The sequence below is a fragment of the Cetorhinus maximus genome, chromosome 13 (assembly GCF_964194155.1).
Source record: "Cetorhinus maximus chromosome 13, sCetMax3.hap1.1, whole genome shotgun sequence".
NCBI lineage: Eukaryota > Metazoa > Chordata > Chondrichthyes > Lamniformes > Cetorhinidae > Cetorhinus > Cetorhinus maximus.
In genome coordinates, this window is record NC_135891.1 from 27569234 (window position 1) to 27587624 (window position 18391).

Here is an 18391-nt window from a genome sequence, read left to right on the forward strand (position 1 = left end):
AGCATGGGCAAAACCAGCACTGCTATTCACTTATTTATATGGGGATGGGATGAACGTTTACTGTTCTCAGAGAGCAAGTGTCCTTCTTTATGGTACTAAGATAAAAAGCACATAGAGCTTAAAAGGTTCTTATTAAATGTTTCAATAATTGCTACTCATAGGAGAAAAAGGCATTTGGAACCCATGTGAATATCATAAATTGAATACAGCAGTACTGATACTGTAATATGGAAAATGGCAATATTTGCTGCCAATATATTATATCACCCGCCCCTTGGTGGTATGATGCATTATTAACCTGATTAATGAATGACTTAGAATCTGTAGAAAAGAAGAGTTTTTTCAGTGTCACTTCAATGTATGCAGTCTAAGTTCATTACGAAACAGCGTATGAAGCAACAACAACCAACTGTGTCGGTTAATTGCTGAAGCTACAAGCTGGGGGCATTTATAGAGTAAAATGGGAGTCTTTTTGGATAATACACTGCCAACTATAACAGATTTAGTCACCGCATACCCTTAGTAAAATAAAGAAAAAAAAGTACATGCAAATACAATAGGTAGATGTTAGGGTAAAACAGATTCCAGAATGGTGCTTTGTAGAGCCTGAGGGAATTGTTATGTTGAACTTAGCATCAATCCAATCATACTGCATGAAATGTGTCTCTTGTTTAGAGTCCATATTTCATTATAATTGCTTACATTTTTAGGACATGACAGTTGCATGATAATCAGTATCAAAAAAATTACGTGGTTGCAGTTATGGATTTATACTTCCTGAATGCCAAGATAACATTCTATGGCAAAGTCTTAAAATAGGTTTACAGACAGTGGAATTTTTTTAGTCTATACACAGATTACAATCGGTAAAAGATATGTTTGATATGATAAACTTGTTAAAATTTGACCATATTCATTGTTAGAAATGTAAGATTATAAAAATTTTGATATTTGTTCACATCCTACAGGTTGTCTATTTCTAAAAACCTCTTCTGGAATAAAAAGAATTGCATAGTCTAAGTCATAACTTGTATTAAAATCCAGAAAGTATTCTATAAAATTCTTCTATTAAGGGTGGTAAAAATTGCACATCTTTTGAAAGCCTAAAAGATTATTTAGAAAGTTTATCACGAGATAATAGATGGTCAGTGAAGCCAAACATAGGATGTGGTGAACATTTTGGAAAAGGGTGATATAATACATTAGTAACCCGTGTTGTCATAAATTATCAATATTCAGTATACTGTACCTCAAACATTTTCATCCACATATCTTCATTCATTGATATCCTCCCTTGTTAATGGGGAAACAATATACAACCACTAGATGTCTCAATTTCAACCTAAATCAGTTAAAATTTAAAAGGTTATTATTTCGCAACCCTAAGATTAAATTGGGAATAAACCCCATCAAAATGGCAAATAAATATTAAAAAGCAATATAAATGTACACTGAATGTAAAATGCCTACTTATGTAAGTATTAAACTTGCTGTGAATTTTATCTTTTGATTGGAGTCATATCGCTTCACCCTTATGCAAACATATCTTACCCTCTGCTATTGTCACAGACATTCAATGTCATGGTGCTGCCAATGCTGAAGAACAAACACTGCGGCACATAGCAAGTTATGAAAAGCCAGCAGAGTGATGAATTGGGTACTTTTGTATCCTGCAACCCAAATCACCAATAATCCACCCCCAACCTCCCCCCACCCTCACCGCTGCAGTAAACACAGATGTTGGAGCACAGTAAGACTAAAATTGAACTCCAATTAATATATTTAAAAATTAGTCTGGGGCCACAACTACTTTTACCAGAATAGAAGTTAATTGAAGACTGCTTAATTTATCAGGCACGTCCCCATGAGTCTCATCCTTTTGGTGGATTTTTTTTTAAGGTGAAGCTCAAAGCAGAGCACAAACAGCAATCACTGAAAGTAGAGTTTAGAAATGAGAGTGAATTTAAAGCTCATGGGCGGGGTTTTTCCGTCGGTGTGCGGGGGCAGGCCCAACATGCCAACGTGTAAAATGACGCGCGATATTTCGTTCTGCGGGCGCGCGCCTTAAATGGTCTATTAAGGCCATTAAGAAATTAATTGAAGCACTTGTGATTGCTGCCTGTCCAACCTTAAGGTTGACGGGCAGGCGAAAAGCCCAAGTGGCTTTCGCGTTTTTCAGGAAACCTCATCCACGGGCGGGATGAGGTTTCCTGCAACTTTAATCAAATAAATAATTTTCATAAATTTAAAAACATCTCCCAACTCATGTGACACAGTCACATGAGGGGACATGTTTAAATAAATTTTTAAAACGTTTATTGAATTGTTTTATAATCCATTCAACCTCCCTTAGGCAGCTCCGTGCCTCAGGGAGATTGCTGTGCTCTTTTGCGCGCATGCACGAAAGAGCGCTGGCCCCGACTCTCCCTCCTCCTCCCCCCCCACCCGCACAGGGTAGCGCTGAGCACTATCAACCACGTATTACGCTGGGTGGCCTTAATTGGCCCGCCCGGGTAAAATGGCGGCGTGGAGCCAATTGCGGATGGCAATCGGCTCCGCGCCCCCCTGCCCTGCCCGCCATAGGAAAAATCCTGCCCTATGTGTTGCATTTGTACCATGGGCAGCGATCGTACTGTTGCAGGCCGTGAGGCTTAGTGAGTCACTCTTATAAAATGTTAAGAATTAAAAGATACTTCAAATTACTATTCTGTTTGTTCACTCACTTTTGATGTTTTGATCTTATTATGCGATCAGTTCAATTAGAACTTTATGCATTCATGGCCTCAGGAAAACAGCAAAACTGATGAGTTTTTCCCATGTCTGAATGAATTATTTAAGCAAATAGATGTTTAGAGCCTGACTGCTGACGTAAAAAAATATTTTAAAAATGTTTACGTTGTTCAAATTTAAAATATTGCATGCATGGGACAGCTTTTGGCAGCAAACATGTTGTGCCACAAACAGCTGGCTGCATTGTCCATAAGGTACCATTCTCAGCTTGGTCATCAGAGGAAATGGAGCAGTTCTCCATTCCCAGAAAGAAGAGAAGAATGGAGAGTTGTTCTGGACCACTTTTACATGCCTCTCGGTAAGAGAGATTTAAGCTAGGCAAAGATAACTTTAAGACTGATCAGAGGCTGTTCTTTTCACAGGCAATGATCGATACCTCGCAGTGGAGTGGCGGAAGTGAAAACCCAGGCTGGATTTATAATACAAAAAGAACAATTGGAGGGGAAAGTGCAGTGGGCCAGGGGTGGGGAGGGTGGGGGCAGTGGGGAAAGGATTGTACTGTTCTTCTGGACAGATGAACTGCATGATCTCCCTCAACCATTATTACCTTGCGATCTTGCAAACTGCATCATGCGACTAGAATTTTCCTCTTCACTGATGCTCAGAATTACATTTTACTTTCTCAAAAAGAAAAAGGCAAAATTTGGGCACCTTTTCTACAGATATGCTCTGCATATTTATATTTAATGTTAAGTTACATTATTTTGGATGACAAAGCATGTAGCAATGTAAAATGGAATCACTAATTTAAAAAATTAGTAAGATTGCATTTGCTTCAATTACAGACAACAGAGAAGGTGCAAAATTAATAATGGAAGAACTCAATGGGCGAGCAACCATTGGTGAGGTGAATAGATGGGCTATAGCAATATCAAAAGATGAGTCACAGCATGTGCATATTTACTCCAGTCTTCTTCAAAGCAAATTATCATTTTACTTCATTACGTCAGGTGAATATAACATAGAATTAGGTTCTCAAACAAATATCATTCCAAGATAGCACAAAGAAAAATGAATGACACAATCCAGGAAATAACTCTTGCTCTGCTTCACTATATTGTAGTACAATAACTATTAATTCCCTCTTTTAACCAGGGGACAACAGAGAAAGGGAAAATTATATAACAAACATCTGAGGTAGATATTTCACTAAAAATAAAAGCAGCTGATCAGGTCATACAACAAAATATGAACATTCAGATGGCACATTATCTTTCAGTTATGTGCAGCCATTTTGTAAATAATTATTATAATTTTCATTGTAGTTTTTTGCTGATCTTTTTGTATCAGGTGCTTATCTCATTGATCAGATTTAAAAATGTCTTTAAAACAATCATCCAACAAAGCAATGATGTTCCAGTAGAGTTAAAAGAACTTTGTAAAATCTTAATGAATTTTGCATTCATGCAGTTACAAATATATTATAGCCACCACACAGATTTTCTTTGGAACTTATTTATAATCTGACCCCTGAAGTCAACCTAATTGATTAGCAGAAGACATCCAGCCTGGGTTCTATGATGAGTCCTCTTATATTGACTTTCCATAGTCAAAAGAATATAAAGCCCATAATAAATAGATTTCTAATACATGTGTAATCTGCAAATAAAGATGTATCTTTTCTTCCGTCTACAATTGTCTAACACCCTGATGTGAACTATGCAGTATTCCATCCACTTTACCCAGTCAAATTTCAAGATTAGGAAATCTGCCATCAAACTGTAACTTGCAGACTAGTGGATGCCTCATAACGTTTCACCCACAGCTTGGTGTCATTAATTAATCTGCATTCCCAACTTGATTTACTGTATCTCCCTTTGTGTATTATTTATGAGCAAACCAGATCTATATAAAGACTAAACTCATGTGAGTACTTGCACTAGATTGTGTACTGACCCTCTGGATCATTATGCCATGCTGCAGGCCTCACACACTGTACAATTTGAATAGTATACTGAATTAGTAACATTGAAAATAGAAGCTACGCATAGTGTAAACTTACAATTGCATTTATTGTCAATTAGCCATTTCTACTAACATTATCAGTTTTATTCACATCAGTGCCCAAGCACTATTACACTCCCTGCCCAAATTTTCACCCCATCCATCTGGGTGGCACCGAATCTTGCTGGGCTAAGCTTCCATAGGCATCCACGCACCCTCTGCCATCTCATCCAGTTGGACACTTTGCATGTATAAATCTAGGCAGTGGGTTTGGCTGCTCACTTGACCATGGGGGACAACAGATTGAGTCCAATCCTGTCTTTAGCTGGCATCATAAAGATCCATTTTCCAGCATGAGTCATTAGATAGTGAGTAAAAATGACAACTTTGGCACATTTTCCATGTTTCCTATCCCAAGTTACTGAGGCCAATTGCAGCAGCTCTACATCCTCTCTAGCTGAGACCAAACAAAAACAGACCAAGAATCATAACTGGGATCTTAGGCTCTGCATCGCTCAGTGCTACACCGGGCAGTGATCTTATTAATTAGACTATCTGAGGAGCGTAAGCAGGCACTGTTGAACATCTTCTCACTAGTTTTTGCAACAGGCAATAAGCAACAGTCTGATCCATAGTAGTGTGTAAAGTAAGGCTTCAAATTAGGAATATAATCACACAAACATTTTAAAATATGGCAACAGCTATTATGATTATCAGTATCTCACAATGTTGTTAATAATAATTTAACAAAGAAACATTGAACAAAAATATGTTTCAAGTATCTTGAACATTTACCCAAGATTTCCTGCTACCTTTGTGTATTTTACAAAAATTAAAATATTAGTTTTTTCAAATGCTTTAATACATTTCAAATGTATTTCACCTAACAATTCCAGTGATTTCTAAGTTTGTCACTAAAAATCTGAAGTGTGTTTTTTTTTGTGTTTCTCCTTTAAAATTACTATTTCAATTTGCCTATTGCTATCTTTTACACTTTTGAGTTTTAAGATTTTTTTAGACCTTCAAAACACAATTCTACTTTTAAGATTTACTTTTCCTACGGATGATTACCACCATTATCATGAATCATATGTAGATTTTAAAAGTGTTCATTCGTGACATATTGCAGGATTGTTACACTCTATTTCAAAGTAAATTGTTTTGGTGAAACTAATTGCACAAATCTCAAGATAAGCACCTTCACTGGCCTGGTTACCTTCTGTTGGCTCTTAGTAGTGTTATCACTGTGTAGTTTTTGATTTACTTTATATCAGTGCCACATCTAATTTCACAAAAATCAGTGCCACTATGTGATTTTTATTTTAGTACCACAGCTTAAACACAAAATTGCATGCTGGTTTTCAAATGCTCCTGAGAGGCAAATTCTAAGGACATGAATGGGCTTAATTGCTCAGCTAATTTGCGTCATTTTCTTCATTGCAAAGTTGCATATTTCTGCATAGGCAGAGTTCCCAAAATTAGTTGTGAAAATCTGATTTATGGCAACTCTGAAATGGTTTTATTCTCCCATCCTTTTGGACTCATTAAACTCATTAATCAATACTTGATGCTGATTTTCAAATTAAATGCAGGTTTGCATATCACTCAGTGAGTTTGGCATGAAAAAACAGGTTCTCACTGATGGCCTCCTTAAAATTAGAGTCATAGAGGTCCACAGCACAGAAAAAGGTCCTTCGGCCCATCAAGTCTGTGCCGGTCAAACAAGTACCTAACTATTCCAATCCCATTTTCATGAATTCTGGAACAACTTGAATATTCTCAACCAAACAGTTAAAAATCTTCTTTCCTGAATCATTACAGAAACTCACTGCAAGCTATCAATTATAGTTTACGACCATAGCTTTTTCATATTTAGGTAACTATCTACACTTCAGGCAGCACTGGCGCTCGATTTAAACCTCCATATGGAACAAAAAGCCCTTGGTAAAATGTGTTTAATTCTAACAAGCATTGATTCTTCAATCTTCATGCACTACAGATGTGAATTAGCACCCGTTTCACTGCCTTGCACTCAGACTGAACACATCCCTCATGTTTGCTTCAGCAATAAGGAGGAAATATTTAATTTCATACCATTACGTAGCAGATAGGTGAAAGGCAACACTCTTCTTATTTGGCACGGTATTCCTACTCCAATCACTGTACCATCTCATATAGATATGCACCCTATTAGAGAACACAATATGATGCAGCAGTAACAGTCCCTTGCTGCCTTTCCCTTCCCCCATCTTTGAACCCGAGGACCGAGTGCTTTGAAAACCTATCAGATCAACAGCATAGGTCAGACTTGGAAGGTGATACCCCATTACTGGAGAGGGTTTTCTGGTTCAGACACAAGTCTTTCTAAAGAGAGGTTAGTTGTTTTGATTAATGTACCTTTATGGATGCACTCATCTATTCACTGCTTAAAGCCACAGTATAACGTAGAAAGTAAATCTGACATTTTAACAGAATACATATATAAAAATATTGTACCACATACAACTCATAATTCATATGTATTGTAAAATAAAACTTATATTTTAAGCAGGGAGTCCAACATTAAAATTCTAATAGTCATTACATTTTAAAAATTATTCGAAGCCATTTTTCCTGAGAATTTGCTCTGCAGTGTTTGCATGGTTTTAAATTAGATATTAAAAGTGACACATGATGTGTGTTAACTACATTTTGGAATTAAAAAAAAGTGCCAAATGTTTTGCTAAATAATTGAAAATGTCATGATATCTTGCTATTCTATATTGCAGCTTTAACTTTTTTTTTGCATTGAAACGTGTATAGTCCATCACAATGCAAACCTTAATCCATTGACTGTAATTGTCTATATTTTTTGTTTGCAAAATATAATAGTTCTTTCAATAGAGCACACAACATCTTTCCATTGTCAGAACCATCACATCTTCAAACTGAAATAAATACCTATTCTGCTCACATCAAAAATAGACGTATGGGCTACGTGGGTATTGAAAGTTCAAATGACACCTGTATTCTAACTTCTGCAAGGTATCATAGATATAATGTTATTACTCTCACAACATTTAGTCACTGTTTGGCAAATAGTTTGTTACAGTTTAAATAAACTTTCAGTTAAGGAGAATAAGCTGCAGTAAAATTTGGACATGATTCTTCAACCATAACATGCAAACCATGATACATTTTTTTTTTTGCAAATCATCAGAGAACTAACAGAAGTTTGGTACTTCCATATTCAAACCTAGGATAGCATTCATTTACCAGTGTGCAGCTGTTCATGATCGAGTGATGCAATCTTGAGCACAACCATTCTCAATTCTTTTTGACAACCATAAAACCTGTTTCTGTAAAAGGCAAGAACAAAAAAACCTGACCATCCCACTCGACCAGAGTTGGAATGTTGTATCAATACCATGTTACAACTCCTTTGAAGACACATTTGTGGACACAGGCCTTCTGCACACTATTATGATGCAGCAAGGTCAGCAGTGGGTGACCCCTGCAGTGCACCATTATTCTACATAGACTTGAACCCCTTAGGAAGGGTAACTTTATTCCATGCACCTAGCTCTGCTTGTATGTGACTACACAGTAGTTTCATATTCCAGTACTTCCTGTGTGAAGCTAAGATTTCTGTACTGGAGGCGTGGAGTGGCAGGTGAGGTGTATTCCAAGGCCAGGATGGTTTTGCGCAGCCGCCTGTCAATAAAGTGCGCATCCCATGCAGGATACCGTTTTCTGGGCAAGTCAATTCTGATAACAGGCCCTTCTGTTCGCAGTGTGCGTGACACTGGTGTTGGGGGCACACTGGGCCTTACCTGGAAAACAGGCATGCAACTGTCTCGATCAGCTGGCACTTGCTCGCCAACTGTAGTCCGGCACTGGGTCATTGCACGGGGAGGAACTGTTATAACCTGTGCAGGTATATGTGTAGCAGTGTCTTGTTCTCCACCATCAATGCACCCTCCTTGTGACCCAAACATTGGTCCATTTGGGTGCAAAGCACCATAATATATAAACATGAAGAATATTCCAAGAGCAAAACTACTAAACACTACACAAACTATAATTAAGGCTTCAAAGTCTGTTGTACGGGAATCTCTGTACAAGTACCACAGCACAGTCAAGGCAGCATTTTCACAAAATGTAATGAAGTAGTAGATGAGCATTCGACACCGAGTTCTCCCTTCCTTAACATTAAACCAACAGAAAATGTAGATAATTCCAACAACCATATTATAAATGATCTCCTCCCACTTGGACATACAAAAGTCTGTTTCCCCATGAATGATCCAGAAGGTCATGATGCACCAGTGGCTGACAATAAAGATTCCAAAGTAGAGCTGGAAAACGGAGGCAAACAAGGAAAATGCAATTACTCGAGCAGCAATGGTGAAGAGATGCCAAAGAATCTGTGTAATCGCAGCCTTGTAGGACATGGGCATTTTGTCATCTCTGGAGTCACGAAGTACCTTCTGGTAGGAAGCTATCATCCAAGCAAGGGACAGTAGCGACGCTGCTGCTGATAGACCTAGGTAAAATAATAAATACTTAAAAGATGCATTAACTTGTTTCAATAATGAAGCAGCACTGCTATTTTAAAACCAATACTCCAACAACAGTCAAACAGAAACATCAGCTTAAAAAGTCCATATTGGCAATAATTGTGGGAAAATCTTTAATGTGTTTGTATGACATTTCACTACTTGTTATGGTAAGGGAGGAGTTAGCAGTTTATTTCAAATGGCTAACCTGACCATTTAAATGGGGGACAGGGGAATGTCGTTTAAGTATGTTAACCGTTTGCTCCATTATCCTCTAACTATCATTTCTAGATTATCCTGCATTTTTTCCCAGTTTTCAGGTGTGGAACTAAATGAATACTTTGCAGTGAAAGGTTTTCACGAGGAGGATAAGAGTAGGGACTTTCATCTTATTTGCTGTGTGACAAGGTGATGCCACTGTGAAACTTAGCACATTGTAAGCTGTCACAACTCGTGTTTTGTCAGAGATCTAGTGCCACTTTCCTTGAACCAACCAAGTGAGCCCCTCAAACAAAAGCACAAGCTACAAGATAATCAATCATTTATGCTGTTACACATGATGCCCAAGGTCACAAAGACACATATACTTATAGAATATTGTCCTATGGTATTTATATCAGTGAACAGCAGCTATGAGCAGCAGCACATTTCTCCACTGGCAATATGGGTTTCTAAACACTGTAATGGACAATTTTAGATCATAAATAAGGGTTGTTGCTCATATGTAGTCTGGGTCTGGAAAATGATTGTGCAGTTTTCATGCCAACCTTAATATTGGAGGCTTTTCTAGATTGTTAATCACTTGACTCCCCTCTTTGGTGAAAGGTCAGGTTGTCTGAAGTTTACAGAAATTAGTAGGAAATGACTAGCTTTCTTTCTTTGGTCCTTCTTTTGGGGTAACTTTTTTTTTTCAGAGTATTCAGTTGTGTTTTGTACAAGGTGTGACAGCTGATTTGTGATAAGCTTGTCCCAAGCTGTTTGTGTGTGCTAAACAGCACTCCATTCTTTATCAGAAGTTGCTAAAAGCTTGTCCACTGTGGTTTCTAGTCATCAATCCATGGTCAGTGGACCATATTATTGGTAGCCAATTAAAGTGCCAATTGAGGCACTCTCCACGTGCTGTCTGGAATTTTCCAGATGACAGGCATGGTCCCCCCACCCCCTGAGGCTGAAGCCCAGCTACTGGATGGAGATGGCCTCTTGGAAGATGGCCGTGGGGGGTTGGTTTCCAGCAATGCCTCCTTTAACTCTTCTCCCTCGATCCCCCATGCAGCCACCATTATCAGAAGGGCATGGCCTACTGGCCCAACAGCTGCCTGTGGCCACATCTTATTTTTAAAATATTGAAAAATCTTCAGACAGCGCCTCCATCTTGAGGCACCCCCATGGAGTCCCACCTACTTCAGCAGTGCCCAGCTCTACAGTGGGGCTGCTGACCTTCCCGTGCTGGACAGCTTCCTATTGGCCCTCCAGATTTGGGAGCCTGTTACCATCCTTAATTGGATGGAGCCCCCAGAAGTGGCCACTTTATTGGCTGGCTCCTCCAAAATCTCCCCCAGGGCACTGATACCAACATTTGTAGGCTCCTGACTTGCATTTCATCCCGACAGCGGGATCAGGCCCCGGGAGAAATTTCATGCCAGTAATGTCAGATGACTCTTAAAGAAACGATTTAAGCCATGGTCAAACAGTGAAAACCAGGCAAGCGGCCGGTTAAAATTGTCGAGTAGATGTACCTGCCAATGTCCCACTCCTTTCCCATTATTGTCAATTTTTACCTGCTCCTCTGACCAGGAAAGGACGAAACCTGCCTGTTTGAAATATGTAGATTGAGGTCCAATGGCGATATCGGAGCTTGACTGCTATTGTTACTGAATGTGGAAGCATCAGATCAACCTAGAGGGAAGAGTCGGGGCCAAGGAGGCCCATACAGATCAATTTTTTAAATATTGAAGAAGCTTCCTTAGTGGGGTCCAGGAGGAATAGGGGTTTTTCTCCAAGCCCACAGGAAAGCTTAGGTCTGCTCTGCTCCAGGCTCCCCCTCTTTTGCAGTTGAGAATCCTTCCTGAAGCCTGTCTCTCATGACTTACCCAAGTGCCACAGACTGTTCCTGTGGTTCCCTGCGGCAGCCTCCTGCTGCCTCACATTTTGCTTATGCCCACTGGCTGGATGCTAGCTCTTGCCAGTTTCCACATGGCAAATGAACTTGGTCTTGTACGCGTGCTTCCCCCCACCCCCACCACTGGAATTAAAATCACCTAAGTCTCATGAGGCCGATGGCAGCAGGCTTTGCCGCTTACTTTGGCCTCGGCCATCCAGGGTTAAAATTGGGGCTTTACGGAAGATGATTTGTAGAGGTCATGATATTAGCCAGATGACATCAGCAACTCACACCATCTTCAGACAGAAATATGTTGTATGTAGTGTGGAGGTTGCTACAATTGTCACAATAGCAGTGGTGAATGTTATGAGCTATGTTGGATGCAGGTGGACTGTGCTACAAGAAGGCGGCTGTTTATTTGTCATAGAGCTGGCAAACCAAAGAATCATTACTTTATCGATAAGAGCAAAGTGGGGTACTTGGTAAAGTTATGTGGAGGGAAAACAACCAGATACTGGAAGCATTTCATATTCATTGCTGATTTCTTTCTATAGATGAGATAGTGTCTGTTTGGCTTTGTTGGTTTCCCTTGCTTCTCTATGTCATTCTGCGTGAACCATGTTGGAACATCCAGATAGATCTATATCTATGTTGTTAAAAAAAAACAAGTTTGGGAAACATTTGTAACAGCTTATATCACAGAGCATCAAATACTGACAAATTACCAATCAACATTTATTCTAAAAGTATGTAAAACGAACACAGGAAAAATGCCAGTCATTTCCTGATGATTTTCTGAGCTTGATGTAAGCTGGTCTGTCCAAAAGGAGTGGAGCCCAACAGCTGCCAATCTGGAAAAAAGTTCAATACCAAAAGTATATAAATGGAACTTCTTTAAATGCAGGGTCTTTCTCTCATTTGAGTGGGATGCTGATCCTTGCTGTTAAAATGATCCAGATGGTTTCTACAATATCTACAGACCAGAAACCTAAGAAACACCTCAAGACCTAGACACCAAATAAGTGTTAGAACTATAATTACCAACATGAGACATCCCGTCTCAAGCTACATTAACACAACCACTTATTTTCTTAATTGCTCTTATAATTAACAAAGTGAAGAGTTCAGTAATATAATCTGTGACTTTAAGGGTTATTAGGATCAGCCTAACTTCAATTCTTTTGCCCTCAATATCCATGTGCATTTGTGGAAATTGCACTAAAATTCTGATTAATATTTTGTCCACTCGCAATCTATTTATTGATTTTGCAATCAATGTCATTGCCTCAGTTATTTGGAAAATTTATTTTAAATAAATGCAGTGCACCTACATCATGGATCCACTATTCTCCTGGCAATCAATGGCTTCACTAACAGGCATGTCAGTAAGTATATTTTTCAGGCATGGATTTGCTGAAAGATTTTGATGTACGTTTGCAATTAGATGTCAAATAAATAGCAACACCCCAGACGTTCAGTTCTGGGCACAGTGATACCCTTTACTTTTCAATCATTGATGGTGTCAGTGCTAGGGAAAGAAATGTCTTCTCTGTCTTCTCACTGTTTTTTTGTGTTAGCATCAGCCACAAGTACTTGCATGTCAGGAATAGCAAACTAAAGCTCCCTTTGAACAGCGCCACAAAGCATCTGATCTTGATTTTTGAAGAACGCTCACTGTGCTAATCAGAAATCTCCATTTTGCACGACAATGTTGGTAGTAAGAATAGAAGAGCAGAATATTTTTTCAAAGGCGTGAAATTTGTAAATGTTGATTTCAGAGAGACTTGGGTGTACTCGTATGAGAAACATTAAGTTAGCAGGCATGTACAGCAAGCGTTTAGGAAGGCAGGCAGTTTGGCCTTTGTTGCAAGGGGTTTGGAGTACAAGACTAAGAAGGTCTTGCCATAATTGAACCACATCTGGAGTACTGTGTGCAGTTTTGGGGTGGTATTTAATGGAAGCAATGGGGATCCTACCTGCTAGCTGGAGAGCTGGCAAGAGCCTGTGTCATCTCCTTTTGGGAAGGCCCGTTGAATTAAATGCCAATTAGGCACTTTACTGAACAGCAGTGGGCCTTCTAGGGCTCAAGGACCACAGAGGTGGAGATCCTGCCCCCGAGAGCTGTCGGGCAATCAGTGGCTGACAGCTGTACATTGCTCAGCAGCTCGCACTGTGGGAGCAGTGGCTACTGCTGGCAATGCACCCAACGGAGGCTCAGGATCACTGAGGGGCCCAGGTCACAGGTGAGTGATGGCAGGAGTCGCGGGGTGGGGGTTGTGGGTTGGGGAAGAGGGGTTGGTAGCAAGGGCAGGAGGGTGGGTCTCAGCGGGCTCCCCATTTCCTGATGCTGGGTGCCTCAATCAGGGACTGAGTGCCTTTGAATGATGGAGCCAGCCTGGAAACCCGCAAGCAACCCCTAGAGGGGCTTCAATTTGCAGCAGGTCCACCAGCTGCAGCACGGTTCACATCTGCCACCTTCCCACCTAAATAAATGTCCCTCCAACCACCTAACTTACATTGGGGGAGGGCATTAAATTCTGCCCTTGGTGTCCATATCTAAGGAAGGATATACTTGCATTGGAGGTGGTGCAGTGAAGGTTCACTAGATTGGTTCCTTGGATGACAGGGTTGACCCATGATGAGAGACTGAGTAAATTGGGCCTATACTCTCATTCTTCTAAACTCCAGAGAGATTGAAAGTTACAAGATTCTGAAGGGACTTGATAGGGTAGTTTCTCCTGGCTGGGGAATCTAGAACAGGGGGATATAGCTCAGGATAAGGAGGCTGATCATTTAGGACTGAGATGAGGATAAATTTCTTTACTCAAAGGGCTGTGAATCTTTGGAATTCACTATCCCAGAATATTCTAGATCCCTAGAATCTTCTAGAATATATTTAAGAATATATTCTTAAGAATATCTAGAATATATTTAAGGCCAGGATAGACAGATTTTTGTTCTCTTAGGGGATCAAGGAATATGAGGAGCAGGTGAGAAAATGAAATTAAGACAGAAGATCAGCCATGATGTATTGAATGGTGGAGCAGGCTTGAGCGGTTGTACAGTCTACTGCTGCTCCTATTTATTATGTTTGTAACTGTCTCATGGTCTCTGGGTGAGGCTGTTAATCAATGCTGAATTATGAGCTCATGTCCTTCCACCAATATTAAAAACTTTAGTCTGAGTGCACTCCTATCTATACCACAGTCCTTCCCGGTTACCACATTTTGTCACACCGTTTGTGTTAATCTTGTTCCACAACAAATTCCCATGTCCCCCCTACATTTATAAGTGATTTGCCTCTCTAAACTTGAAATAAGTATTCAACAATTATGGGTGTATGTGGAGCAGATTTTGAGCTGTTTGTGTCGGTTTGATCTCAATCCTGTTTTTTTTTGTTGTTGTGGTTCCACAAGGTAACTAAATATATTGGAAAGCTTTGAACCATTTAATGTTTTATTTTCCATTTAAATTCTCTAATATAACATTTAGTTTAAAAGCCTAGCCCTTTATTTTTTTACGGTCATTCAAATATTCCCTTGTTCATGGGCTTTGGAACTATCCAAAGTTGTCCTTTCCTCAGCAACTCATTTGATTTCCTGCACCACAGGCATCCCAACAAAGCATAAATATAAATGTTCATGTATTTATCTGTTAAAGTTCCCAGATAATTTTCCTATTTGAGATCCAGGTCTCCTGATTAAATCTACGGCATCCCCCTGCCCACCCCAGTTTTGACTTGTGAGGAATACAAATAATTAGCAGAAGGTTTAGAGAAGAGTTGAGGAGAAATGTTTTCACCCAGATGGTGGTAGGGGTCTAGAACTTAACACTTGAAAGGGTGGGAGGGGTAGATACCCTCAACGCTTTAAAAAAAATGCTTGGGTGTGCACTTGAAGTGCTGTGACCTACAGGTCGACATACTAAGAACTGTAAAGTGGACTTAGACGGTGTAGCTTTTTTTCAGTTGGGGCACAGACAAAATGGGCTGAATGGCCCCACCTCCGTGCCTATATTTCTAGGGAAGTTTGATCACAGCCATTCCCTGTCACCTATTGGTACTTTCCAATGACGATCTCTTCATTTGTCCATTTACAGGCTTCCTTCCACTCTGAAGTTCTGACTTTAAATCGTGTCCGCTTCTTCTTTGCTGGTGTGGCATCGCACCTGATCTTTATGCTTGAGAAGTTTCACATCCAACCCATTTCCTCCTGCTTTCAGTATTCCCTCAGATAGATTCCTCTGCTCCCACTGACACCAAATTGCTTTTCTCCTCACCACCACTGAGGACCAATTCCAATTTAAACCCTTTACTGCTACACCGTACATGATTTCTAAACAATCCCACTGTACAATTCAGGCAGAATCCCACATTACAAGGTTGAACTTAAGTGTTCATTGTTACCCCCCACACCCCCATCCCCCCTCTCCTCTCCAATGAGCACCATATTTCCAGTCTGGAACTTGCCCACTGAGAACCATTTCCAAAATCACCCTTTGATCCACTCTTCCCCACATCTAGCGACCAGCAGTCAGAGTTCCCTCCCACCAAAGCATTTCCATGAATGATCCCCAATCCCCTCCCAACCCCACATCCGCACACAACTGAGCAACTGGCCCTTCTCCCTGAAAGTGGCTCTTGAGCAAATGTTGGGCAGCCGTCCCAAGCCATTCACCCTCATCCCCTCCCTTGCAAAGTATCATGCAACTGGGTCAATCCCACTTCCTCAAACTGGCAATCCTCTACGTCCCTTCCTATATATGATGTTTTACCAGGCATAAATTATTCTGGCAGATGCATTGATTTTTATATCTTCCTTTACTCCATTATGTTATTCATCCAACTCCCTCATCAAAAGATATATTTCCTTTCATTCTCTTTTTCACAGAACAGAAACATAATGGATCAATGCTGCTCTTTTACTACAGTGAGGGGTGAAATAGCACTTCAGTACTTACAGTTACACTGCTTTCACTGACTCTCTACAGCAGCTCAAAACTAGAGAAGACATATGCATGCAGGATTGCTCACTACAACTATAGTTTTGTTTGATTGAGATCTCTCTGTGTGAACCTGTTTCAGTTCTCATATCAATCAGCTGGTTCACTGATACCATGGAATGGGCTGAAAAACAAAATACACTTTATTTTCAATGACTCCAGGGGAAACACTTAAGAAAATTACTCAAGTGTTATAAACAATTAATATTAGCTCTAGGTATTGAAACAAATGGAATTGCAGTGAATAACAAAACTCCTTTTTATATATTTTCAAAAAGGCACTCACAACTGTCCAGAATTACATTGAAATCTAGCCAATGATCCCTCTTAAAAATGCTTCTTATGGATAGGTATTGCATAATTAGGTTTTGAAGACTTGGTGTAACATAACACCATATGGAACATTACCTATTCTCTTCATATTCTAGCTCATGGTTCTCAGTTTTGCCCCTCTTTTGATGAACAGGCATTCAGATCTCAATAATTAATACAATTTGGTGACCTCAAACTCAAACTAAATATTTCAATTTACCTTTAGCTAACAGTTGTAGTCTTTCCCCTCCTTTGCTAATGAGCAGGAGCTTCTTTATTAGTTTCTATTCACTAAAAATTTTTCTTCTTCATATACCATTACTTTTTTGTTTCTTTCTGAACCAACATAAAAGCCAAGATTTTCGCTATGATGAGGAGCCTCTCTGTTGTGGTGAAGATCCCGAAGTGGCCAGAAATTCTAAATCCCGCCCCCGAACACGGCATTCCTATATTCGCGGGGGCGGGACTGGAGTCGGGCCGGGGTTTGCGCACGCGCGGTTTATGAAGGTAGGTGGCCACTTAAATCACCAGCTGTCTCCACTGAAGTGGAATTTTGGAAGGCCAAGAATGTAAAGCTCAGAGTGTGCAGATTAGACCAGGTAAGAGTTGATCTGAACTTGGTAGATTCGTTTGGATAGTCAGGGTACCCTTTGGTGTGGGAAGGTCCCCCTTTGGATGTAGCCTTGGGATACCTTTGGGAGAGGTAAGGTGCCCTTTAAGAGAAGTAAGGCACCTTTTAGGTTTAGTAAAAGTAAACATGGTTGTCCATTAAAAAGTGCATAAACTCATTGGAACTGTCAAGCTGTCAAGGAACTGTCAAAGGATACTGGGTGAGTCGGTATGGAGGGGGTAAGGGAAAAAGGTGATGGATGGGATTTATGGGCCGACATGAGTTGGCATTAATTTGGCATAGATGCTATAAAGGGCCGGGGGTGGGGGGGGGTGCGGGGGGAGCATGAAGTGGTATAGGTCGGAATGGAATAGGCATAAGGAGGTTGCGGGGTGAGGGGTGGGGTGCTGTTTTTTGTTTTAATCTTTTAAAAATAACTTAAACAAAGTGCCGGAGCACAGAGGCAGGCCTTCTGCCCAGCATATCTCCACACCCGGCAGCCTCTGCACTCATTCCAGAGGCGGCAGGTCCAACTTCCAATCCAGGCCGCCCTCCCCCAGAAAGAAAATCCCAATTGCGGGTGCCCATTTTTTAAAGGTCAGGTTTGTAGAGCTGTAAATGCTCCCGTTCCTGTGCACCCAGCCCGGGATTGAAAATCTGGACCAAAGACTTAACCAAAAACTTTGTCACTTAGGTAATGATACATAAATAATAATAAGTTTTTGTTGGTGGTGTTATTTATATGAATGGGTAATTATTGACCATAGATCATAACCCACCTCCTCCTCCTCTCATCGTGCTGTTTTATTATTGTCTTCCAGGATATCTCTTCATATAATAAACTATAATGCTCAAAATTCCAATAATTCAGAACTTTTAAGTTTTGTTTATTCATTTGATTTATACAATTTATTTTAACATTTATTCTTTTACCATTTCCTGTGCTGTTATTATCCAATTTTTAACGAATTTATCAAAGTCACACCATTTTTCTTACTCTCCCTCAATCTCATACTTTCATCCATTCTCCTTACTTCACTATTCTCTCGCTTTGACTTCAGATGTACACCTCTAGGCATTGATAACTTTACTGAC

At 40.0% G+C, this 18391-nt stretch overlaps 1 protein-coding gene across 1 annotated transcript in view; it reads right to left on the reverse strand.

Annotated features, from left to right (window-relative positions):
- Positions 1–484: 484 nt before the first annotated feature.
- The window catches only part of xkr7b (XK, Kell blood group complex subunit-related family, member 7b), a 221298-nt gene continuing 203391 nt past the window's right edge, over positions 485–18391 (reverse strand). Inside the window, exon 4 of the mRNA XM_078555161.1 lies at positions 485–9259. Within this exon, the coding sequence (XP_078411287.1) occupies positions 8313–9259 (947 nt within the window). The 3' untranslated portion in view covers positions 485–8312. The remainder of the gene's footprint in view (positions 9260–18391) is intronic.